Source organism: Limulus polyphemus, unplaced genomic scaffold (assembly GCF_000517525.1).
Source record: "Limulus polyphemus unplaced genomic scaffold, Limulus_polyphemus-2.1.2 Scaffold4593, whole genome shotgun sequence".
Classification (NCBI taxonomy): domain Eukaryota; kingdom Metazoa; phylum Arthropoda; class Merostomata; order Xiphosura; family Limulidae; genus Limulus; species Limulus polyphemus.
The window spans coordinates 1-19,283 of NW_013670203.1; the positions used below are offsets into that span (position 1 = coordinate 1).

Sequence of the window (19,283 nt, forward strand, 5' to 3'; positions counted from 1 at the left end):
CTGGTTAACTACTAATCTACTTTTTTAATGTGAAATCAAAGTAAGCATTCTGTAGTATTTTTTCAAAAGTTCACTCCTTTTTATGATATAAAGCAAAAAATTTTTTATTTTCTAGGCAGAAGAACAACAGAATATCGAGGCTGGTTTGATCAGGAGAAGAAAAAAGAGAAAAGCACCTCCTCCACCTAATCCTTTTACTGGAGAAGTAGAGCTAGAACCTGAAGCTGACAGCTCACCATATGAAGGCAGTGAGGAATTGAGTGCTCAGGATTTAGTGGATTTTTCCCCTGTTTATCGATGTTTACATATATACTCTGTTTTGGTTAGTTTGATGTAGTCCTATCCAACTTAATTTTAAAAATATAGATTTTCATTGTGTGAAAGAGCAGGGTATGTTTTTAAAGAGGAACGATTAGACTAGATATTAACAATATTATAGTCTTGTAGAGGGTTGTGTTTGTATTATCTGTAGATCATAAGAGTTTGTGTTACCAAAAAATATTTTTTCATGCCATTAGTTACAAAAAACATATGACCTTAACTCTAACAACAATGTGCTTTATAAATTCCTTTCTGCACATGTCACTGAGTTACATTCAGAATTTAATTAAACCACTTTATTATCAATGTATTTTAATGAAATTATTATTATCAAGTACATAATAGTTCAAAGTTTTATATTATCCTAGTTTTTATTCCTTTATTTCAAAAGAAATATTGAAAACAAAATAAAATCTCTCAGTTTTGTGTCGCATGATGCACGAGCTATAAACAATCTAAAAATTTGGTGAAGTATAATTTGAAGCATCATAAGGGGGTAGTCATGTATGTGTAAGTCTAGTTGAGAATGTAGTTTACTTACATGTTTGTTTCAATGTTCTTTCACTGAATGCAGTTGAAACAAGAAATAAATTTTATCTACCCCTGACAGGTGCCATGCGTACCTTCTATAGTTAACATTGAGCTTTAGAAGTTACATGTACTTTCAACATGTACGTGTTTATAGTCATTATAAAGAGCTCATTTTACACTGCAGTCCAACAATGGTTATTTTGAAATTGATGTCAAATTGTCATCTTTGGGTAGATGTAACTGCTCATGCTATTGTTGGCTGCTTTGTTCATGATGGCACTTCAGTTGTTTCTTACCTAAGTATGTTATAGTTAGAGAGACAGTTAAATTGTATTTAGGTTTTACTTTTATATTTTACTTAATTATGCATTTGTCTTTTAAAATTCATAGTTGAGAGGTTTAATAATTTTTATAAAATAACCAAAGCTTCCCCTTACCCTGCAAGGCTTACACTACCAAGCGTGTATAAAAATATTTTGCTGGACGTTAAGATATTTCTGCCATTCATACTATTCTGTCGACTACTGGTACCCATTGATGTGTGTTGACATAAATAATCAGAGTCCAAGTGCAAATGATTACATTAAATAACGAATTTTTATTAGAAAGTAGTAGACAGAACTAAAATTAAGTATTTTATTTTTCTCAGACTACATATTTTTATGAAAGTTTTTATTAAATTTTAAGCAATTTTACCTACTGGTTTTAATATAGGAAAAAATTTAATGAGAGTTACGTGAAGCATCTTGTCTTTATAGGATTAAGAGAATATTAACTGTTCTTTTAGAAACTTGTAGCATCAATTCTTATGATTTGTGATTATTGTAACCAACTTTTTCCACTTACTGTTTGGGAATATTTCATCTTCTAGAGTAATTAAAACAAGTATAATAAAAATGTTTTAAATTTTAAATAGACAAGTAGGGATCAATATATATGTAACCTAACTAGCTATAGTGATAAAGAAAGTTTTGATGCTACAAAAAGTATTGAACCAAGAAAGTCAAAACTACAAAAACTGAGTTACCTAAAATTTAAAAAATTTTATCCCAATTTTGGCTCAGACTAACATAATAACAGATTTGCAAAAAATAGACATAAAAGTTTTATATTTTTGTGGGCGAACATATACCTGATTTGATTTTACTCATCAGGATCTCTACCAAGTTACCCTCAAATCTAAATATATGCCCAAGGTAGCACATCGTCCGTTTTATATATATACATATACTAGTATCCTTTTTGGTACAAGAAAGGAGTAATTGAGAGTCCAGATGTAGAAGTTCTCTGAAAGAAGTAGAGCAATAATGCTCTTCATGTTTTCTGTATGCTTGTCTGGAAAAGTTACTTACTTAGATGAAAATTCATTCAAATATTGAAATTTTGATTCACTGCATAAATGCATATATAGCGATCTAGGCAACTTTATAAGTACAGTAAGTGTTAGTTTTGTTCAGCCAATACTGTGAAATGGTCATTGTTAATATTCAAACATTTTAAAGGTAGTTTTAAATGGGTGATTTATATGGCCGCCGTTTGTTTCATGACGATCCCTACTATTAAGTACTACTACTATACTTAATGATACTCCATCTAAACTCTATTTTAAACAAACTCTTGGTAAAAATATTGTTGAAAAGTAAACTCAAAAGTCAAACATATTAAGATAATTTTAAAAAGGTAAAAACATGTACCACCTATTTTATTTGCAAATGTTTAGTAAATAGTTTTTAAAAAATTAAAAATATAATTCAGCTAGATATACTAAAACATTTGGTCACTGACTGCAACAAAAGGATTGTTGGAAAAAGAACACTAATCTTGGTGTTGTAATATTTTTATTTGTTCATTCGTGTTTTTCTTTTGTTTTTCAGTTCTTTGTATTCCTAAATTTGCTGATTATAAAATTGGTAACATATAAATATTATAGACAAGTTGTAAAGTAAATTTTGCATTTCTGAAAGACTGATACTGTTGTTTCTGCATATAAAGATCACCAAAATCTGTATTTAAGTATTAAATATTACTAATTTTATCTGTTGTTTAAATATTGAGAAGAAAATATCAATAATAGATTCTAGGGTCTTGGCTAAGAATCCAGGGTTTCAGAGTTCATGCCCCATTGCTACAAGAAAACACACTGCACTTTGGGGCTTTGGGTGTGCCATAAGAGCATTTGCTAGATCCCACTATTTGGTTACACAAGAAATGACAGTGTCTGTGAACTAGCTATGTTTCCTCTAACCTATCAGTTCAAAATTAGGAATCTTTGTGTAGTTTTGCAAAGACATTCTAAAAATATTTGTACAAATGCAGATCCTGGGGGTTTCAATTTATAGAAGGTTAAAGATTTCAGTTTTAGATATATAATAATAGGTTGTTAATTGATTATTTCTTTAAAATATATTTCTCAGCTTGACAGAGGAGCTACTAAATTGAGCTGAACTTAGTTCCAATTAGTTTAGTGATAAGAACTAATTTCAAGCTTTGTATGTTGTTGTACTAGTCAGTATTGATATTATTAAAAAATGCAGTCTCTAATGACTCCTAATATTTACTATGATTTTCTTATAGCTAGTAGCTGTGTGCCTACAATGATATCTTATGCTTTGACTCATAACTGATTTCTATTTATCACTTAGTACAACATACCATTGACTTTCAGGGTGCTCGTGAGACCTTTGAAGCATACTACAGACAGCAGCGAAAGCAGCAAGCAAGGCTTGCACTTCAGCCACCAACAAATATGGTAAATATTACATATAAAAAATTTAAAATAGTAAATTTGGTTTTCAGGTTATCATCGAAACTATTTTCATGATAATCTTGAGAACATATTTTAACTAAGGTAAGTTAGAAATGTTTCTAGTAAAAAATTATAATTTAATTTCATATTCTGATATTCATTATTATTCACTTTATGCTGCTTCATCAATCCACAAATTACTGACTTGTTATATATCACTCTTTACTGGTGGGGGTGCATACAGGGGTGGTGGTAAGGGTAGCTTGCTTGGACTCATGCTGCCCTAAATTATGCCTTAGCCTCCCCTTTAATCCCTGCACCCATCTTTTCTCATCTAAGCATTGGTCTGATTTTTTCTCACTTGCTTCAGTCTTTTATACCACACTCAGTTGTCCTTGATCTCTCGATACTCTCCACTTACCTCAGTGCACCCTCTATCTTGGTACTGTATTTAAGCACTTCATACAGATAATTTTTTCACTTTTTCTTGACAAAGCATCACTAATGGGTTTCCCAGTATTACGATTCTTCGGTAATAATTTGAATGTTATCGTGTTATCTAGTTAATTTCGTACCAATAATAATATAAGATCCCAGTCAGCAAGAAACCCTTGGGGCTGCCATGCGCACTTTTTAAAAAAGTATCAAAAATAAATGGGGAAAGTGTGCAATAGGTGTGGAATAGTCTAAAAAGGCAAGAGCAACTTTCAGAATTTAAAAATTCTTTTTGGTCGTGGAGAAATAGGCAAAAATGATCAGCTACCTCCTGACTTCCCAGAAAATCAAAGGAAAGATTTGGAATGCTTTGATTTTAGCAAATATTATAGTTATTTTAGCTCCAATGATTTATTTATCAATTTCAATACATAATTAGTGAGAATAAACATGTTTCTAGTTTTCATCTAGTGCATCTTCAATCTCAATGTCCAAATCTTGTAATGGAACACTCTCTTCAGCACACATTTCCATAATAACATTTTGCTCTGCCTCTTCTTTCTTTTTTTTACTGGCTTTTGGATCATTTGAACTACTCCACATCTACTTTGGGGGATAACATGGCAATGTTTTGCTGTACATATATAACTGGAGGATCACAATGTAAACACATTTCACAGCTTTTGCAGCTTCATTTCTTTTTGTATTTATGTTGTTCACATGGTCCTGGCCTTCTTGTAACTTAAATCATAGATGTACTGCACAAAAATGGAAAACTGATTTCAAAACAGCTGAATCTTTCACATGTGACAGTGTTAATGCGGGATCTTAAAAAAAAATTATCTTCCGATTGGCAAGCTGATTATGGTATGAATTCCCGGGTTTTATTATTTCTGGCACGGGGGCCAAATGGGTCTCTGATATCTAGCATTGCACAACAATTGGGGGGGGGGGGGGGGGAATCACTTTCAGTTGAGACTATCAGTGATCTTATTCATAGTGAGATGGAGCTATATATTCAGATCTGTGGTGGTCCTCTGGGGCTCTGAGGCTGCATTTGAGGGCAATCCTTGAAGTTTTGGATAGACTTTGAATATGCTTATTCCTGTGCCTTGTGTTATCTGTTGGATTTTCAGCCCCCTGTGGGTTAGTGGTAAGTTTAAGGACTCGCAGCACTAGGATCCTGGATTCAATTCTTTAGGGTTGGTGCAGCACAATTGCTTTGCTCTTACAAAAAACTTACTTTACCTCACAAGATGCTGTTCCAATCAGTGATAATCACCATAGTATTTAAATGACCAATGAAAAATTAAAAGGAGGCCACTTGCTTTTGAGCCTGCAACTTAATTGATGGCTGAAAGGTCTGGGAACGATTTTTTTTTTCTATACACAGAAATTGTTGTTCATGCTGGAAGGTTTACTTTTTAGTTATGTGAAGGGACAGTTAGGCCTTATCCAACACATTGTCTGGACTTTGTGATTTCACTTACCACCACCAGATGGAGGCATTTTTTTCGACTCTCATATAATTTCTGCTCCTCCAATATCGGGATTCTGAGGTAGAGTTTGTAATTCACCTATGTACTCTGATGGAACAGAGTAAGTCCATGGACTTACAATTCACCTTCGACATTCTGTTTCCTTTCAAGTCTCTCAAGATCACCAGTTTCGTTGAGGACAAGCTGGATCCATTGTTAGCATGCATGGTGATTCAATTTTCGGCTTCTACATTCCTCCTGGTTGTTGTTGGAGTCTCTAATTTCATTGGCTCTTATAGGGGGGTTATAGTTCTGCCCCTTTTTGTGAGTACCAATCCCCAACATCAGCTCCTCAGTATATTGGTACTCAGGATAGATTCTGTCAATATACAAGGTTTCTACTGCTTAGTTTGATTACCAGCAGTGTCTGTGATTATTGTATACCTTCTGGTGCTGTGGGAACTCAGTTCCAAGATTTTCCGGACGTTTGGTAATTCAGTTAACATCTTTCTCACTATTATCCACCTAACTTGTAGGGTATCTGTCTCATGCAGTTCATCGGGACTTTGAACTTAGTTCTAGGGTTATCTGAGTCTGGTTGGTCTGGAGGTAGTGAGAGTGTTGGGCTAGTTCTTCAGAGTTTTATTTATGTTAGTTTTTGGGCCTATTAAGACAGGAGATTGGTGTCCAGTCATCAATCTTCCTTGTCTATATCAATGCCTATATTCTACAAGGTTCATAAGTTAATCATTCCTCAATCTGTGTTGATTTTTTTATTATGATTGTAGATGTCCAGCTTGGTTGTAGTTGGCTCCTATTTGCACTTTGCCTTAGCAGTGGAGTCCCACCACTATCAGCATTTATGGTGTACAAGAGTCAGGTATGGCAGTTCCGAGTTTTTTAATTTGGCCTCACATAGGCTTAACACGGGTTCTGCTGTATTGTACGAGTTTTCTCGTCATCTTTATTCCATCGTACTTTGCACGTAACATTCCATGGATGACTGGTTACTGCTGGCAATCTCTTGCCATCACATCCTGATTTTGCTTTCAGATACAACCCAGTCAGGTTTCTCTTTTGGAACTGTGATATCTATTCTTGCTCCAATTCAATGTCATCAGTCCAGGTATTTTTTATTTTTCATCTCTTTTTTTTTTTTCCTTAGTCGGGGTCAGCTGTCTCCCATCCTGCTCAATGCTAGGGAATAGGATGCCACACTCTTAATCACCTGGTTGGGGCCTTTGGAACAAGAACACAACTGATCCTTTTATTGGTCTTTAAGCAACCAGGGATCGTACACCTTTATTTCTTGGTTTCCCCAGTTTCCTTAGTCTGGATCATTCTTTGATCTTGAGGGGTTGTTAAGTCGGAACGCTACTACAGTTTGGGTTCCTCTACTATCACCTCGTCCAGAGTTCCATTCTATTCACAAGTGCCTTGCTTCAGGGATGGGGTACATGTACCATCAGTCAGGAATTCCAGTCTCTGCATGGATGATGAGAATTCCCTACACAATGTTTTTGTTCTTCTTGCTCTTCAACAGGCAAGGTCTCATGGTCTGGGCTTCTTAAGGGGTAAATCGTCAGACTTCACTCTGACTTTTCCATGGTGGTGTCTCATGTTCTCAGCAAGGAGGCATGTGGGATAGGGCTCCCTATTTTCGAATTTTAGACCTCCTTTCTCGGGACTAGTCTTATCATATCACCCTTCTAGCTTTCCATGTTTCTCAGGTGAAGCATGTGGTAGTTGGTCAATTGTCTCAATCCAAACAGATTCTCCAGACAGAATAGATGTTGGATTGCCTCTCATTGGATCACCCAACTACTGGCAATTTGGTCTCTAGTACCTCATCTTTGGGCCTTGGCACTAGATGCTTTCCATCTGGACAGGATGGGATTACCACTCAATCTTCTTTCCACTTCATATGTTACCCAGGGTATGAAATTTGATTTGTTCCAATCTATTGTCAGATCCTGTTGATCACACTAGATTGGTAGCTACACCCTGGTTTCTGCTTTTGCAGTCCCTTCTAGTGTGTCCAACTCTTCCACTTTTTTTTTAGACTTTCTGTGGAGGCAGATATGATGCACCCGGCTATCCAGATGCTCAAGCTTCTGACATAGATGTTATGCTGTCTTTCACTCGACATTGTGGTTTCATTTCCAAGGTTGACATATATCTGGCTCAGTTTCTGCTTAGTCCAGAAGTCACTTTTCTTAGAGGTAATGACATGCATATCAGCAATGTTGTATTGAGAGCAGATTGAACCCTTTTCAATCAGTGGTGTCAGCCATAACCCTTTTTTTTTTACTTGGCTCTTTGATAGCAGTTTTTTGCATCTTCCACAATCACCATTGCTTATGTTGGCCTTATCGACTACTGTTTGATTATTGCAACTATATATTTTTGAGTCCCCAGTAATCTCTAGATTCCTCATATCATTTTGAGTAGTTGGTCCCAAATGACCATTCCAGTTACCTAACAGGTAGATTCAGGTTATGTGTTCTTTCTGTTCACCTGTTTGTGACCTGACTCTTAAATGCCATGTATCCCCTTTACCTGCAGGTTTATTTTTCATGGCTGCTGACCTATGGACATCACCAGTTGAAGTAATTTGTGCTATTTGTCTACAGACCACTTTCTAATTCTCTATGTTCTCAGTCCAGTTCTTCTTACTCAACACACTGGCAGACAAGAAAGGGGTTCAGTCCTTTTCTGTGATTCATTTGCTTACTCTTTCTCTCTATGTCCAATCAGATTTCGATATTGGTCATGTTCAGTGAGGGTCTTGAAGATTTTGTTGCCTGCACTTATACCTTTAGAGACACTGGACAACACTGTATTCTGGGTTCTCTGTGAAGGCAAGGTATGTTCCGTGCATCACATCTCATCAGATTTCTCTCTTCTATGTCCTTAGCAGCCCGGTCGAATTGCTCTCTGGAGATCACTGTGTAAACTGGTTTGTGGACCTCCCCCAAAACCTTTATCTTACATTATTCGTCTCATCTGAGGGTTTTTGCTTATCTTAACTATTTCTGCTAGATTATCCAGTGTGGTGAGTATTTTTTATTTCTACCTTTCAGGGTCCCTTACCTTGTTTTCATAGGATCCCACTCTGTGGCGAGTGTTGCCCAGACTGGTGTGCTTTATCAAACCAATTCTGCACTAGCAACCACTATTTCACTATAATTACTACCAGTTGCAACAGGCTCTGTATAAATGAGGTGTTCCATAAGACCATTTAGGAGCTTACTAGGTGTTATTACATTACTATGTTGGACTGCCACTCATGGACTATCATGAATAAAGCTAAAGGGGATCCTGCTCGTCCCTGCCAATCATTGGATTGAATAAATTGGGGTCGGTTTGCTTTTCAAAATTTAGGGAACTTGGTTCACCTATTGCACTGTTCCTCAGACTCCCCAACATGCATTATTCCCCAGATTCTACTAGTGGATCTGGGAAGTCCTTACCACACCCAGTTTCCAGACACTGGGGTGGTAGACAGAGGCTTTTCCTCCAGAGTGTTAGAGTGAATTCCTCCACTCTTGGAGAATAGGGTGAATTTGGAAGCTCTCCTGCCTGGGTCCCTTGATGTTTTTCCCAGATGTCAGTAGGAGCAGCACCAGCCTATGCGGGAGCCTACTCATAATACTGGTTCAGATTTTATTTTACACTATTCGGTTGAAGTGTGCATGGCCATTCTTTTTGATCAATATTGGTTCAGTATATTGTTCATGGAAGGAGGTCCACTATCTTCTCATAATTCCGAATGCAGAGTGGTCCCATTCTGGGTCCTTGGTTGAGCACAGTTGTTACACGTTCTCCCCATAATTCCAGAGGCAAGTGGAAGGCTCCTCGCTCTCTCGGTTGGGAAGTGAGGATGAATTTTCATAATTCCAGGCCCCCAGTGGCTCAGCAGTATGTTTGCAGGCTTACAATGCAAAAAAACAAGTTTCGAAACTCATGGTGGGCACAGCACAGATAGCCCATTGTGTAGCTTTGTGCTTAAATACAAGCAAACATAATTCCAGACCAGATGAGTTCTGTTCCTTTGGTTGAATAAGGCATACATGATTCCATCATTCTAAGCCTGGGGTGTTGTATTTCGGGCTTCTTCAGGTGGAGGAGACGGTTTGTCCTCTTCGGTGTTGCTTACTTTCTCGTTGTGATTCCGGTGGTTCGGAACGCATCAATCTATGACTACAGGTTGGGATCCAATCAAAAGCATATCTATATTTAAAGTTGCAGTCCAATTGCCCTAGCCACCAACATGAGATATAGGGACCAAGATCCCTTAATTCCAACCCCGAGTTGTGGAACCTCGGTTATCTGGTTGGGGCTGGCTTATACTGATGATTACTCATGTACAATTCCACCTTTGATACAGGAACTAAGTTCATGGTGAAGAGCATACCTATTCTGGATGTAGTGCAGTTCCCCAATTTGGATACCACTCTTATCTTGGTACACCCATGATCTATACGGGTGCTTTCTGTATGGATAATGCCCTCACCAGCCCCTCCACCTTCTGAATGTTGGATTCTACTTAAAAAGTGGAAAGTGGAGGTATGTATGTTTTGGAAGTTAACATTTTTCTAAATTTGATAATGTATTTCCAATCATACTACCTCTCTCACTCTCCCAACATTCCTCCCCACTGAGAACCGGTGTTAGAAACTGGGATAGTATCAGTCTCGAAAAAGTGATAATATTATCTGAATGAGTTGTTATATACAGTACCAGGATAGAGAGTGCATTGAAGTAGGTGGAGAGTATTACGAGACATATATCGCCAAGGGTAATTGAGTGGGGTATAAAAGACTGGAGCAAGTGAGAAAAAATTAGACCAATGCTTAGATGGGCAAAGATGAAACCTTGGTGGTTGAGTAATAGCTATAAATATGAGTGGAGGTAAGTATGATTGGGAATATATTTTCAATTTTGGAAAATGTTAACTTTCAGTCCCTGGAAAGGATTGAAGAACTAGCCAAAAAATTAGGTAAAATCACTTATTTTTGGTGTAAAATACACAGGAAACCTCAGTAGTAAGTATTATGATATAATTAATTGCAATTTTGATAGCATTTTAGTTAAATGTTGTTTGTGTCTGTGTGACTTACATTATTGTGAATACTGTAACCAATAAAGTCATGGATCCATTAGCAGTTTGGTATATAAATAATTTAGAAAAATATGTTTAGATGAAGTTCATTTGAACCCCACTGATAATTCTAGGGTTAAATTGTTGTTTTCTCCATTTTGAGAATTTTGGTCAGTTTGGTGTATGTATAGCTTTTGGAGGTCTTGAACTTCAAAGTGTCATTGTAATTATTACAGAGTTGGTATTCATTCCTATCTTTGGTGGAGTCATTCTGATTTTTGACACCAAATTATGAGATTACAGTTATACTCTTTTTAATTCTAATTTTGTTTCTTAAATTTTATGTTTTGAGGATTTTGTATAACATGATTCACTATATTTATTATAGGGTGAAATGAAACAATAACACTGATGAAATTATAGTCATTTAAGCATTTGTACTTCTACTGTTGTAATCAGACCATATTTCTACACTTCCATAACACCTAATAAAGTACCTGCCTGTCAGAAATCATATTGATAGATAATACAATCAGAAGTTATGGCAGACATTATTTTTATCATAAAGATATCAAAATAAAAGCCATCTAGCTGAAAATGTATACAGTAGAATAAGGGGAAAAAAAAAGAGTTCCATATGAGGATTCTACCATACCCTCACAACAAAGGAAATTAAAAGAAACAAGTAAGTTTACATTCTAAAGTAAAGATGAAAATAATAAGAAAAATCAATTAGAATATATGAAGAAATTGCATCCCTGTAGAGAACTGTGGTATATCAGAAAACATCATCATAAACATCAGGAATAGAAAAAACAACTAATGTCAGGTAAGTTTAATAGCCAGATGATATCTGTAAAGAAAGCTAAAGGTGGGAATAATGATAATAAAAATAGAGAAACATCAACCACTATAATTACTACTGTCATCTTAATACAGAACTCTTGCTAAGCATGAATGTCGCAAAAATGTATGTCTGAATATACTGCTCAAAATAAGTGAAAATCATGAATTTGTATGTTTTACTCTTCAGATTTCAGCATTTTCCATGGTGAAAAAGTAACTAAAGAAATCAAATCATTCCTATTTTTCTGTTTATATTCCAATTTTTTAGGCTGGTATTCTTGTTTGACGTCAGTTAGAGATGGCATCTCTTCTATTATCAAATTTAAGTAATTTTTTTTTTTGTGTACAGTATATACAAAAGGTTTACTGAGAAAGTATTTTTACTAACAAAGTGAGATTTTTATCTCAACATTATTAATTTCATTTATTTTTAGCACGAAACAGTAAATGGGTATAGAAACTACTTCAGTGGTATAGTTGGGTAAGTGTTGTATGTTAATTGTTTACTGGAAAATATGCTAAATGTATGAATCTGACTATGGGCTAAAAACTTAAAATATATGGAACATTAAAGTTTACTAATGAAGTCTTAGATTGTTCTATTATAAACTTTAATAGTGAATTTCAGAATTATTGCTATTTATGAGAAAAAAAGTGATGACATAGGTCAATAACATGCTTACAAGAAACTTACCACAAGATTACATGTTAAAGTAGCCATATATAATGAAAAGGTTGTTTGTAAGTTCTTAAAAATGTCTGAAACTTTATAATATTGGAAGATGAATTTCATTTATAGTTTTCTGATGATATAATCACCATCTGATTTTAAAGCCTCACATTATAGAAAATTAAATTTCAGTTTTGTATTTGATATAATTAAGAATTATCATAATATATGTTTTTATAGTCAGGAACTGAGTTTCAATCTCTGTGCTTACTTTCTTGAGTTTTTTCTTGGTGTTTTTATATCCACATCAAAATTTTGTTGGTTTAGTCAGAGAAAATGCCAAGATTTCTCATTTTTGTGTTAAGTATTATATTAAAAAATATTTGTGAAATAAGTCTTTACATAACTTATTGGTAATTGTGAATTAAATTCATTGATAAATGAATGTTTTTTGTATATAAGACTTTCAAACAATGACCAAAAAAAGTGATAATATTTATCTTTCAGGTTCTTCGTTGTTGAAGATCATATACTAAATACTGCAAGTGGGCTAGTGAATAGAGCATACCTTGAAGAAGTGTGGGAAAATGCTTTGTCCAAAATATTAGCTTCTTTAAGAAATCACTCGGTAAGTTACTCTTCTGTCTTTTAGATATTGATTGTAATGACTGAATTTTACAGATGTCCATAAGAAAGAACATGAGATGCTCACACAAAAATTATTACTCTTAGCCAGTAGGACAGTGAACTTAAGTAGTTAAAAAATGTCATAACTTTTTTTATTTCTAAATAATTTTATAGTATTATTACAAAATATATTTACAGATACAAAAAAGATTAAATTTACTAAGAAGTGACATATTTTAGGCAAACAAAATGAAATTCTGAAAATACTGCTATTGATTTGTTTTTCTCTCATATTTTTAAAAGGAAATAATAAAACCAATTATTTATAAAATTACAAAATGATCATCTTTTCAGATCAATAACAGTTAATGATTTCTGTCACAAGAAGTGCTGTTTCTGAAATGTATCAGTTTCTTTTATGGGTTGTTTTTACCTTTTGTAGAAAATAAGGTGGTGATATCAAGATATTAGAAATATTCCACATGTACATTATTAATTTTGCCTCTGTTTTGTTTGATATTAGTATTGAGGGAGAATGATGTGTGGTGGATTTATAAAAGTAGCATCTTTTGTTGACAAGGTGTTTTTAAGTTTCAGCTATCTTTGGATTGGCTGAAAGTAGAATTATGTGTATGACCATGACAGCAAAATTTCTGCATGGTTCAATAAACCTGGATTCTTTTGTAAAAGTTAAAAAGGGAAATATTCTTGTAAGCTAGGAATGGAGTTAAAAGTTCAGTATTTTTGAAATTATTTGAAGAGACTTTGTTCTTTTGGAATAACATTATAAATGTTTTGAATGTAAGGTAGTTGAAAAGTCACTTGAATATATGAGATAATCATTTAGGTGTTGTTACTGTTATTTTTGTATTTTATACAGTCATACTGTACTGATGCAGACCTGATGCTGAAAGTGAAACATTTGATAATGTTGTTCAGTTTCACTCTAGGGGTAAGCATCTTATTTTGTTTGACTTAACATTACTTTCTAATTCAGGGTAAGTGTTTTTATATCAACTGAAGGTCATTTTTCAGTGCTGGCTTAATAAAGTATAATACTGTCTTATCCTTTGTTTAATACATGCTAAACTCTTTGCTGATGTTTACAAACTTGAAAATAAAAAATATACTCTATCTAAAAAGCAGACTTATCATTAGCTAAATTTTTTATTGAGAGTTGCAGATTGAGGATTTATTTAAATATTTCATTTTAAAATGAAGTAATATAAGATAATATAAAAATTTGAATTTTTAACTGATTGCTGTCAAGCATATTAACATACATTGAAAATAAAGTTTTGTAATTAAATTTTCCATGTAACTATTAAAAGTCATAATTTACACTTTGACCTCCACCCATATTCAGAGGGTTAATTGTTTTTTTTGCTTGGTATACTTTTGATATGTATGTTTTATATTTTCTACCTTGTGTGAATGGACATTATTCCAAGGTTTTTAAACAATACTATTTTTTTTTAGAGTTATGGTTATCCTGTTGGTCAGTTGTCTGACCTGCTGGTGGAGTTGAGAGACCAGTATATTGAGATTCTGATGAAGAAGTGGGTTCAAGTTTTTAGGGAAATCTTTGATGATGATAACTACCAACCAGTCCAAGTGGTAAACCAAGCTGAGTATAATCATGTTTTGAAAGACTTCCCATTTCATGATGAAACTTTAGAAAAGGTGAGAAAAATTACATGAGAAGTAACTTTAAAGTTGCATATAAAGCATTAATATATTTATGCAGACAAGTGAAAAGTCATTGTCATTATTGTTATAGTTAAGTTTCATCTGAGAATTTATTTATTGTTAAGTTTCATTGCTGAACTTATTACTGTGTAGTGTTAAGTCACATTTCTACAATTATTGATACCTATGCTTACATTACATCCATCATATGGATCATACAAAATAAATGCTGCTCTTATGGTCTGAGACCAGTAAATATAGTGATGGATTACCAAGTATCAATTAAGTAGTAATCCCATACACCAGTATAATTTCCAAAGCATGAATGGCCTGTGATAATCAAAAACTTGTTTCCTGTATGTTGTGTTTTCACCTGACTACTTTCCTAAGACGGTGTTACCTTTTCTTCCTAATATGTAACGTAATCATTTTTGAAATGTGGCATCTCATATGAAGCTTATGAAAGGATAGAACAGTGACTTGTTACATTAATGACATTATTAGCATAAATCTAGATGTAGCAATGTTTCAAGCATCTAGTGACATGGCATTTCATACTCAATATCTGTTGTTATTTTGATTTTATAGATATTTAAGATGTGTGACTTTGATCTCAATATTAATGGAAGGCCATCTTATGTTACTAAGTGTATATGTACGCATTTGCTTTTGAATGTGAATTTCAATGACAGTAATTGCTGAAAGTTATTTCTTCAGATCATTGCTGTCTTTGTATCTACTTCCTCCATTGTACCTCATACATGTTTTGTTCACCATGATTATGCACTACTCCTGACAGTGTAACTTCCTTTGTAACAAGCTTATGTAAAGAATGGTGAAGATAATTATAGACCATTCATTTTGACAAACTCCATGCAGATACTTCACTATACATGGTCAAATGGCTTCCAAGATTTAGTTTAACTCTCTCAACATGGTCTCGGTCAATTTGACCAACCACATGAATTCTTTGTACTCATATAAAGTCTTTATAGATTTGATACTACTAACTTTTAATACAGTATGTATATCTTCACAAAATTTGGCAGTCTTTCTGTAAACATCATAAGTCTTTCACAAAAAATCATTTTCTTTGTGAAGTATTTTAAATAAATTTAAAAAAAATTGTCCATGAATCTGTATTTGTTTTGAATACTTCATGTGCAAAGTAATTTTCATGTTAAGATTAAGAATACTTTTTTCATCTCAAAAATCTCAGATTTGATTTGTGTGATCTCTGAAACCTCCTAAATACATTTCAAATGTTTGTTTTCAATAAAACTTTATATTTTATCTGTTATTTTCTCCACCCTAACTATACAAGGTTGGACAATTTGACTGACTTCATAACCACCAAAAAAAATCGAAATTTGATAATTCTCCATTCAGAAAATAATGTTATACAATATATCATTTGATAGATGAAAACATTGGCTTTCTCTTGGTTATACATAATATAGAATTAACTTGAGAGAACTATTAACAAATCCCGAAAGAGAGGATGTGACAGTTGGGTGTGGCAAAAGGGGTCTACTTTTCTATTTGATAGCTCTGTAACCAAAGAAAGTTGAAGGTTATAAAAATTATGGTTTGTCTGAGCAATGACGATTTTATAGTGAATAATTTATGTTTAATTTCATACTTATTGGAGGGGTGGTGGATAAAATAGAGAAGAGAAAATGCCTAGAGAAAATGTGTCACACTAGGGGAAATTCAGGTTTTTTTCAAATATTGCCTTATAAAATTAAGAACTTAAAACTTATATACTATTAAAATATGGATTATTAGCTAAGAGTTTATGCTCTACTAATTGGTATAACGTAAACAAAAAGTAGATCAATGAAATTTTAAATGTAAGGTGCTAAAACCTCGTGACATGCACAGTAAAGAATGCCTGTCAGGATAGGATTAAGCTGAATTTTTGCATGAATGTTATCAAATGGGATTGCTGTAATTTCAGTTTCTTTGACCATTTTTGTCATGTAAATAGCCATTGATTTCAATATGTCACTGGAAGCTTGTTAACTGTTAACTTTTTAACCTTCATCAGTTTCAAATCCTTGTTTATTATCTGGTAATAGTACCAGAATATATTCCCAGCTTGATCAAGATAGCTTATTGAGACAAATTAGATTCTTTTTAATAACCATTGATAGTGACGTACTGATGTATTGTGATCAGTAAATTTTTGGCTGATACCACCGATACTTTTTATATAAATACTGTTTAATTATTCCAAAGATAATGCTACAGATCACTATGAAATACTATAGAAAATTGTCTAAAATTTAATTTGGACATATAACTTGATGAAAAATTAATTACTGTTAGGCTTATTAACCACTTTTACATTTAAAATATTAAGGAAAAAATACATTTAGGCCATGCAAAACAATTGATCAAGCAATGTTGAAAACTACTGGTTCATTCTTGTCAGTGCCCTACCTTGCTTTCCTATTTATACTACCCAATAGATGGTGCTCATTTTTATTTATGTTCATTTGTGATAATGGCACTATTGTTTTAGTAATCATGATAGTGTTTGGCCATTAATACCTCATGCTCATTGACAAATCATATCCCAGAATATGGAATGTGTGTCTGCATTGAAGAATATTTTTAATATTCCAATTTCTGGGATAATTTTGCTCAATGAGAATTCACTATAACACATTTCATAAAAACTTTTTGGATTCTGATAATTTCTAAAATAAAATAAATTGTTTTCAAAAAGAATTTAAAATTTCAAAGCTAGAGAAAGTGTACTTGTTAATTTTGGTCATTTCAACCATTCAAACACTGCTTATACCAAACTAAAAGAGCTGCAAAACCAGCATAATCTTATAAGCTTATACAGGATGTTTCAACCAGATAAAATAGCACTTCTATTTAGAAAGATTATTTGAACAGAAAATTACCATAGGCAGCTATATTTTAGAAACTCCAAATCTTCCTGTGCTGGATGCTAATGAGTGGAATTTAATAGGAAAGCTAATTACTCTCCTCAAAATCTGCAATAAAATAACTGTGAAACTCAGCCACAGAAATTGCATGGCATCTGAAATAATTCCTCAAATAAGATTTTTGCAATTATTTTTTTCCAAAGCAGAAATAGAAGGGAAATTTGGAGGCTTAGGGAGTACTATTGCATCTCTAAGAACTTCTGCAACAAAAAGATTTTTTAATTACACCAATGATAAAACAAATATGATTATAGCTACTTTTCTTGACTCATGATACAAAGGTAGCTTTTTTGAAAATATACATGAGTTATCAAAAACAACTTGGTTAACTTACAATCACTGTTGGCTGAAATGATTTAAAAAAAGGGACATAGAAGATTTATAATGTGCAACATTCAGTGCCAGATGCTGGAGATAATCTTCAAAAAGATGGCTTAACTCTTTCACTACAGGCTCGGTTCCAGGGTCTGACCTCGTAACCATTTCGTGCTTGTTATAGTTTTCATGCTATAACTATTAGTGTATCTTCACGAAATTTTGCATATTATCAGTAAACTTGACAAGGCTTTTTTTACACAAACTATCAGATTTTTTTATTAAGTTTAAGATTTTTTAAGTAATGTTTTTCTCGTGCATTTTTTCTTTTCAAATTTTAACACTCCAACATGTAAAGTAATTTTGATTTTATGATTAAAAATACTTTTATGCATCAGAAAATTTTTAAATTTCGTATGTTAAATGTTTACAACCTCCTGATAATTGTTTGTTCAAGGAAATATAGTTGTATTTATTCTTTATCTGAGAGAGAAAAGCTTTCATGCAATTCAAACATATTTTAAACAGGATAGTGATATTGACTTCAGCTGCGTATCTTAACCTGTTTAGAATAATTTCTATTATAGATGTTCAATATTTGGTTATAGTTTCTTGACCACCATGGTCTCTCTGTTTCTTAAATTTTGTTCATTCTTGGAACCACAAAATATATCAAAATGGATGTTCCATCACATTTTTTATATATATATATATTTTAAAACTTTTTTGAATTAAGTGTACACCCTTCATAAAGTGTGTTAGTCTCTCATATATGCATAAAGACAGTATGCTGTCAGAAATAAAAAATATCCACATGATGTGGTTTACTATCAATATTAGAATTGAAAACATGTTCAAAATAAATGATAGAATTTACATAATTGAAAATTCTCAGATGAAATATTTTTAATTTTAACATGATAATAATTTTCACTCAGACCAGTCGAAACTATATATTCACAGACAAATCTTCATTAAAAACAATTAATTAAAAAATCTGAATTTTTGTGTAATAAAATAAAAAAGAAGACTTTTAATGTTTACTGAAAGTCCACCAAATTTTGTGAAGATACAAAAATGTATTAAATGTTATTGTATGGAAATTCAAATGGTTACTCTGTGGTTACAAGATTGGTCACAACAACCTATTCCATAAAGAAATAGTTAATAAGCTTTAATGCTCCTACATTGTTTATCAATGTTTGTTCTTGATATGTGTGAGATTATGTGGGATCAATAATGTATTATTCAGAGCAGCATATAAAAGACCATCTGAAGCCTACTGTTGGTAGTTCTTCAAATATTTACAAATATATATATATGCAGATTTTGTTAAACAAGACCGATGTCTGTAGGTTTACTTTCTTCTTAGAATTCTTCTCAAGAAGTCGATAAGCCGTCTTAACGTTGTTAGAGCAACGGGTAAAAGTTGTAGCTAGTGATGAGTTGGCCGACGCGTTTCGAAAGCATTCTGCATCCATTATCAAGGCTGAATGTTGTGTGAATTGTGATTACTGTTGGTGGATATTTATAGGTATGGGTAAGCAGGTGGTGGTAT

The 19,283-nt window shown here is 33.2% G+C and overlaps 1 protein-coding gene across 1 annotated transcript in view; it reads left to right on the forward strand.

The window, feature by feature from the left end:
- Window positions 1–115: 115 nt before the first annotated feature.
- LOC106471390 (exocyst complex component 6-like) overlaps window positions 116–19,283 on the forward strand; it is a gene marked incomplete at its 5' end in the record, with an annotated part of 82,025 nt that continues 62,857 nt past the window's right edge. The window contains 6 exons of the mRNA XM_013931988.2: window positions 116–322; window positions 3,518–3,601; window positions 11,896–11,942; window positions 12,639–12,759; window positions 13,639–13,710; window positions 14,238–14,441. Of these exons, the coding sequence (XP_013787442.1) occupies window positions 116–322; window positions 3,518–3,601; window positions 11,896–11,942; window positions 12,639–12,759; window positions 13,639–13,710; window positions 14,238–14,441 (735 nt within the window). The remainder of the gene's footprint in view (window positions 323–3,517; window positions 3,602–11,895; window positions 11,943–12,638; window positions 12,760–13,638; window positions 13,711–14,237; window positions 14,442–19,283) is intronic.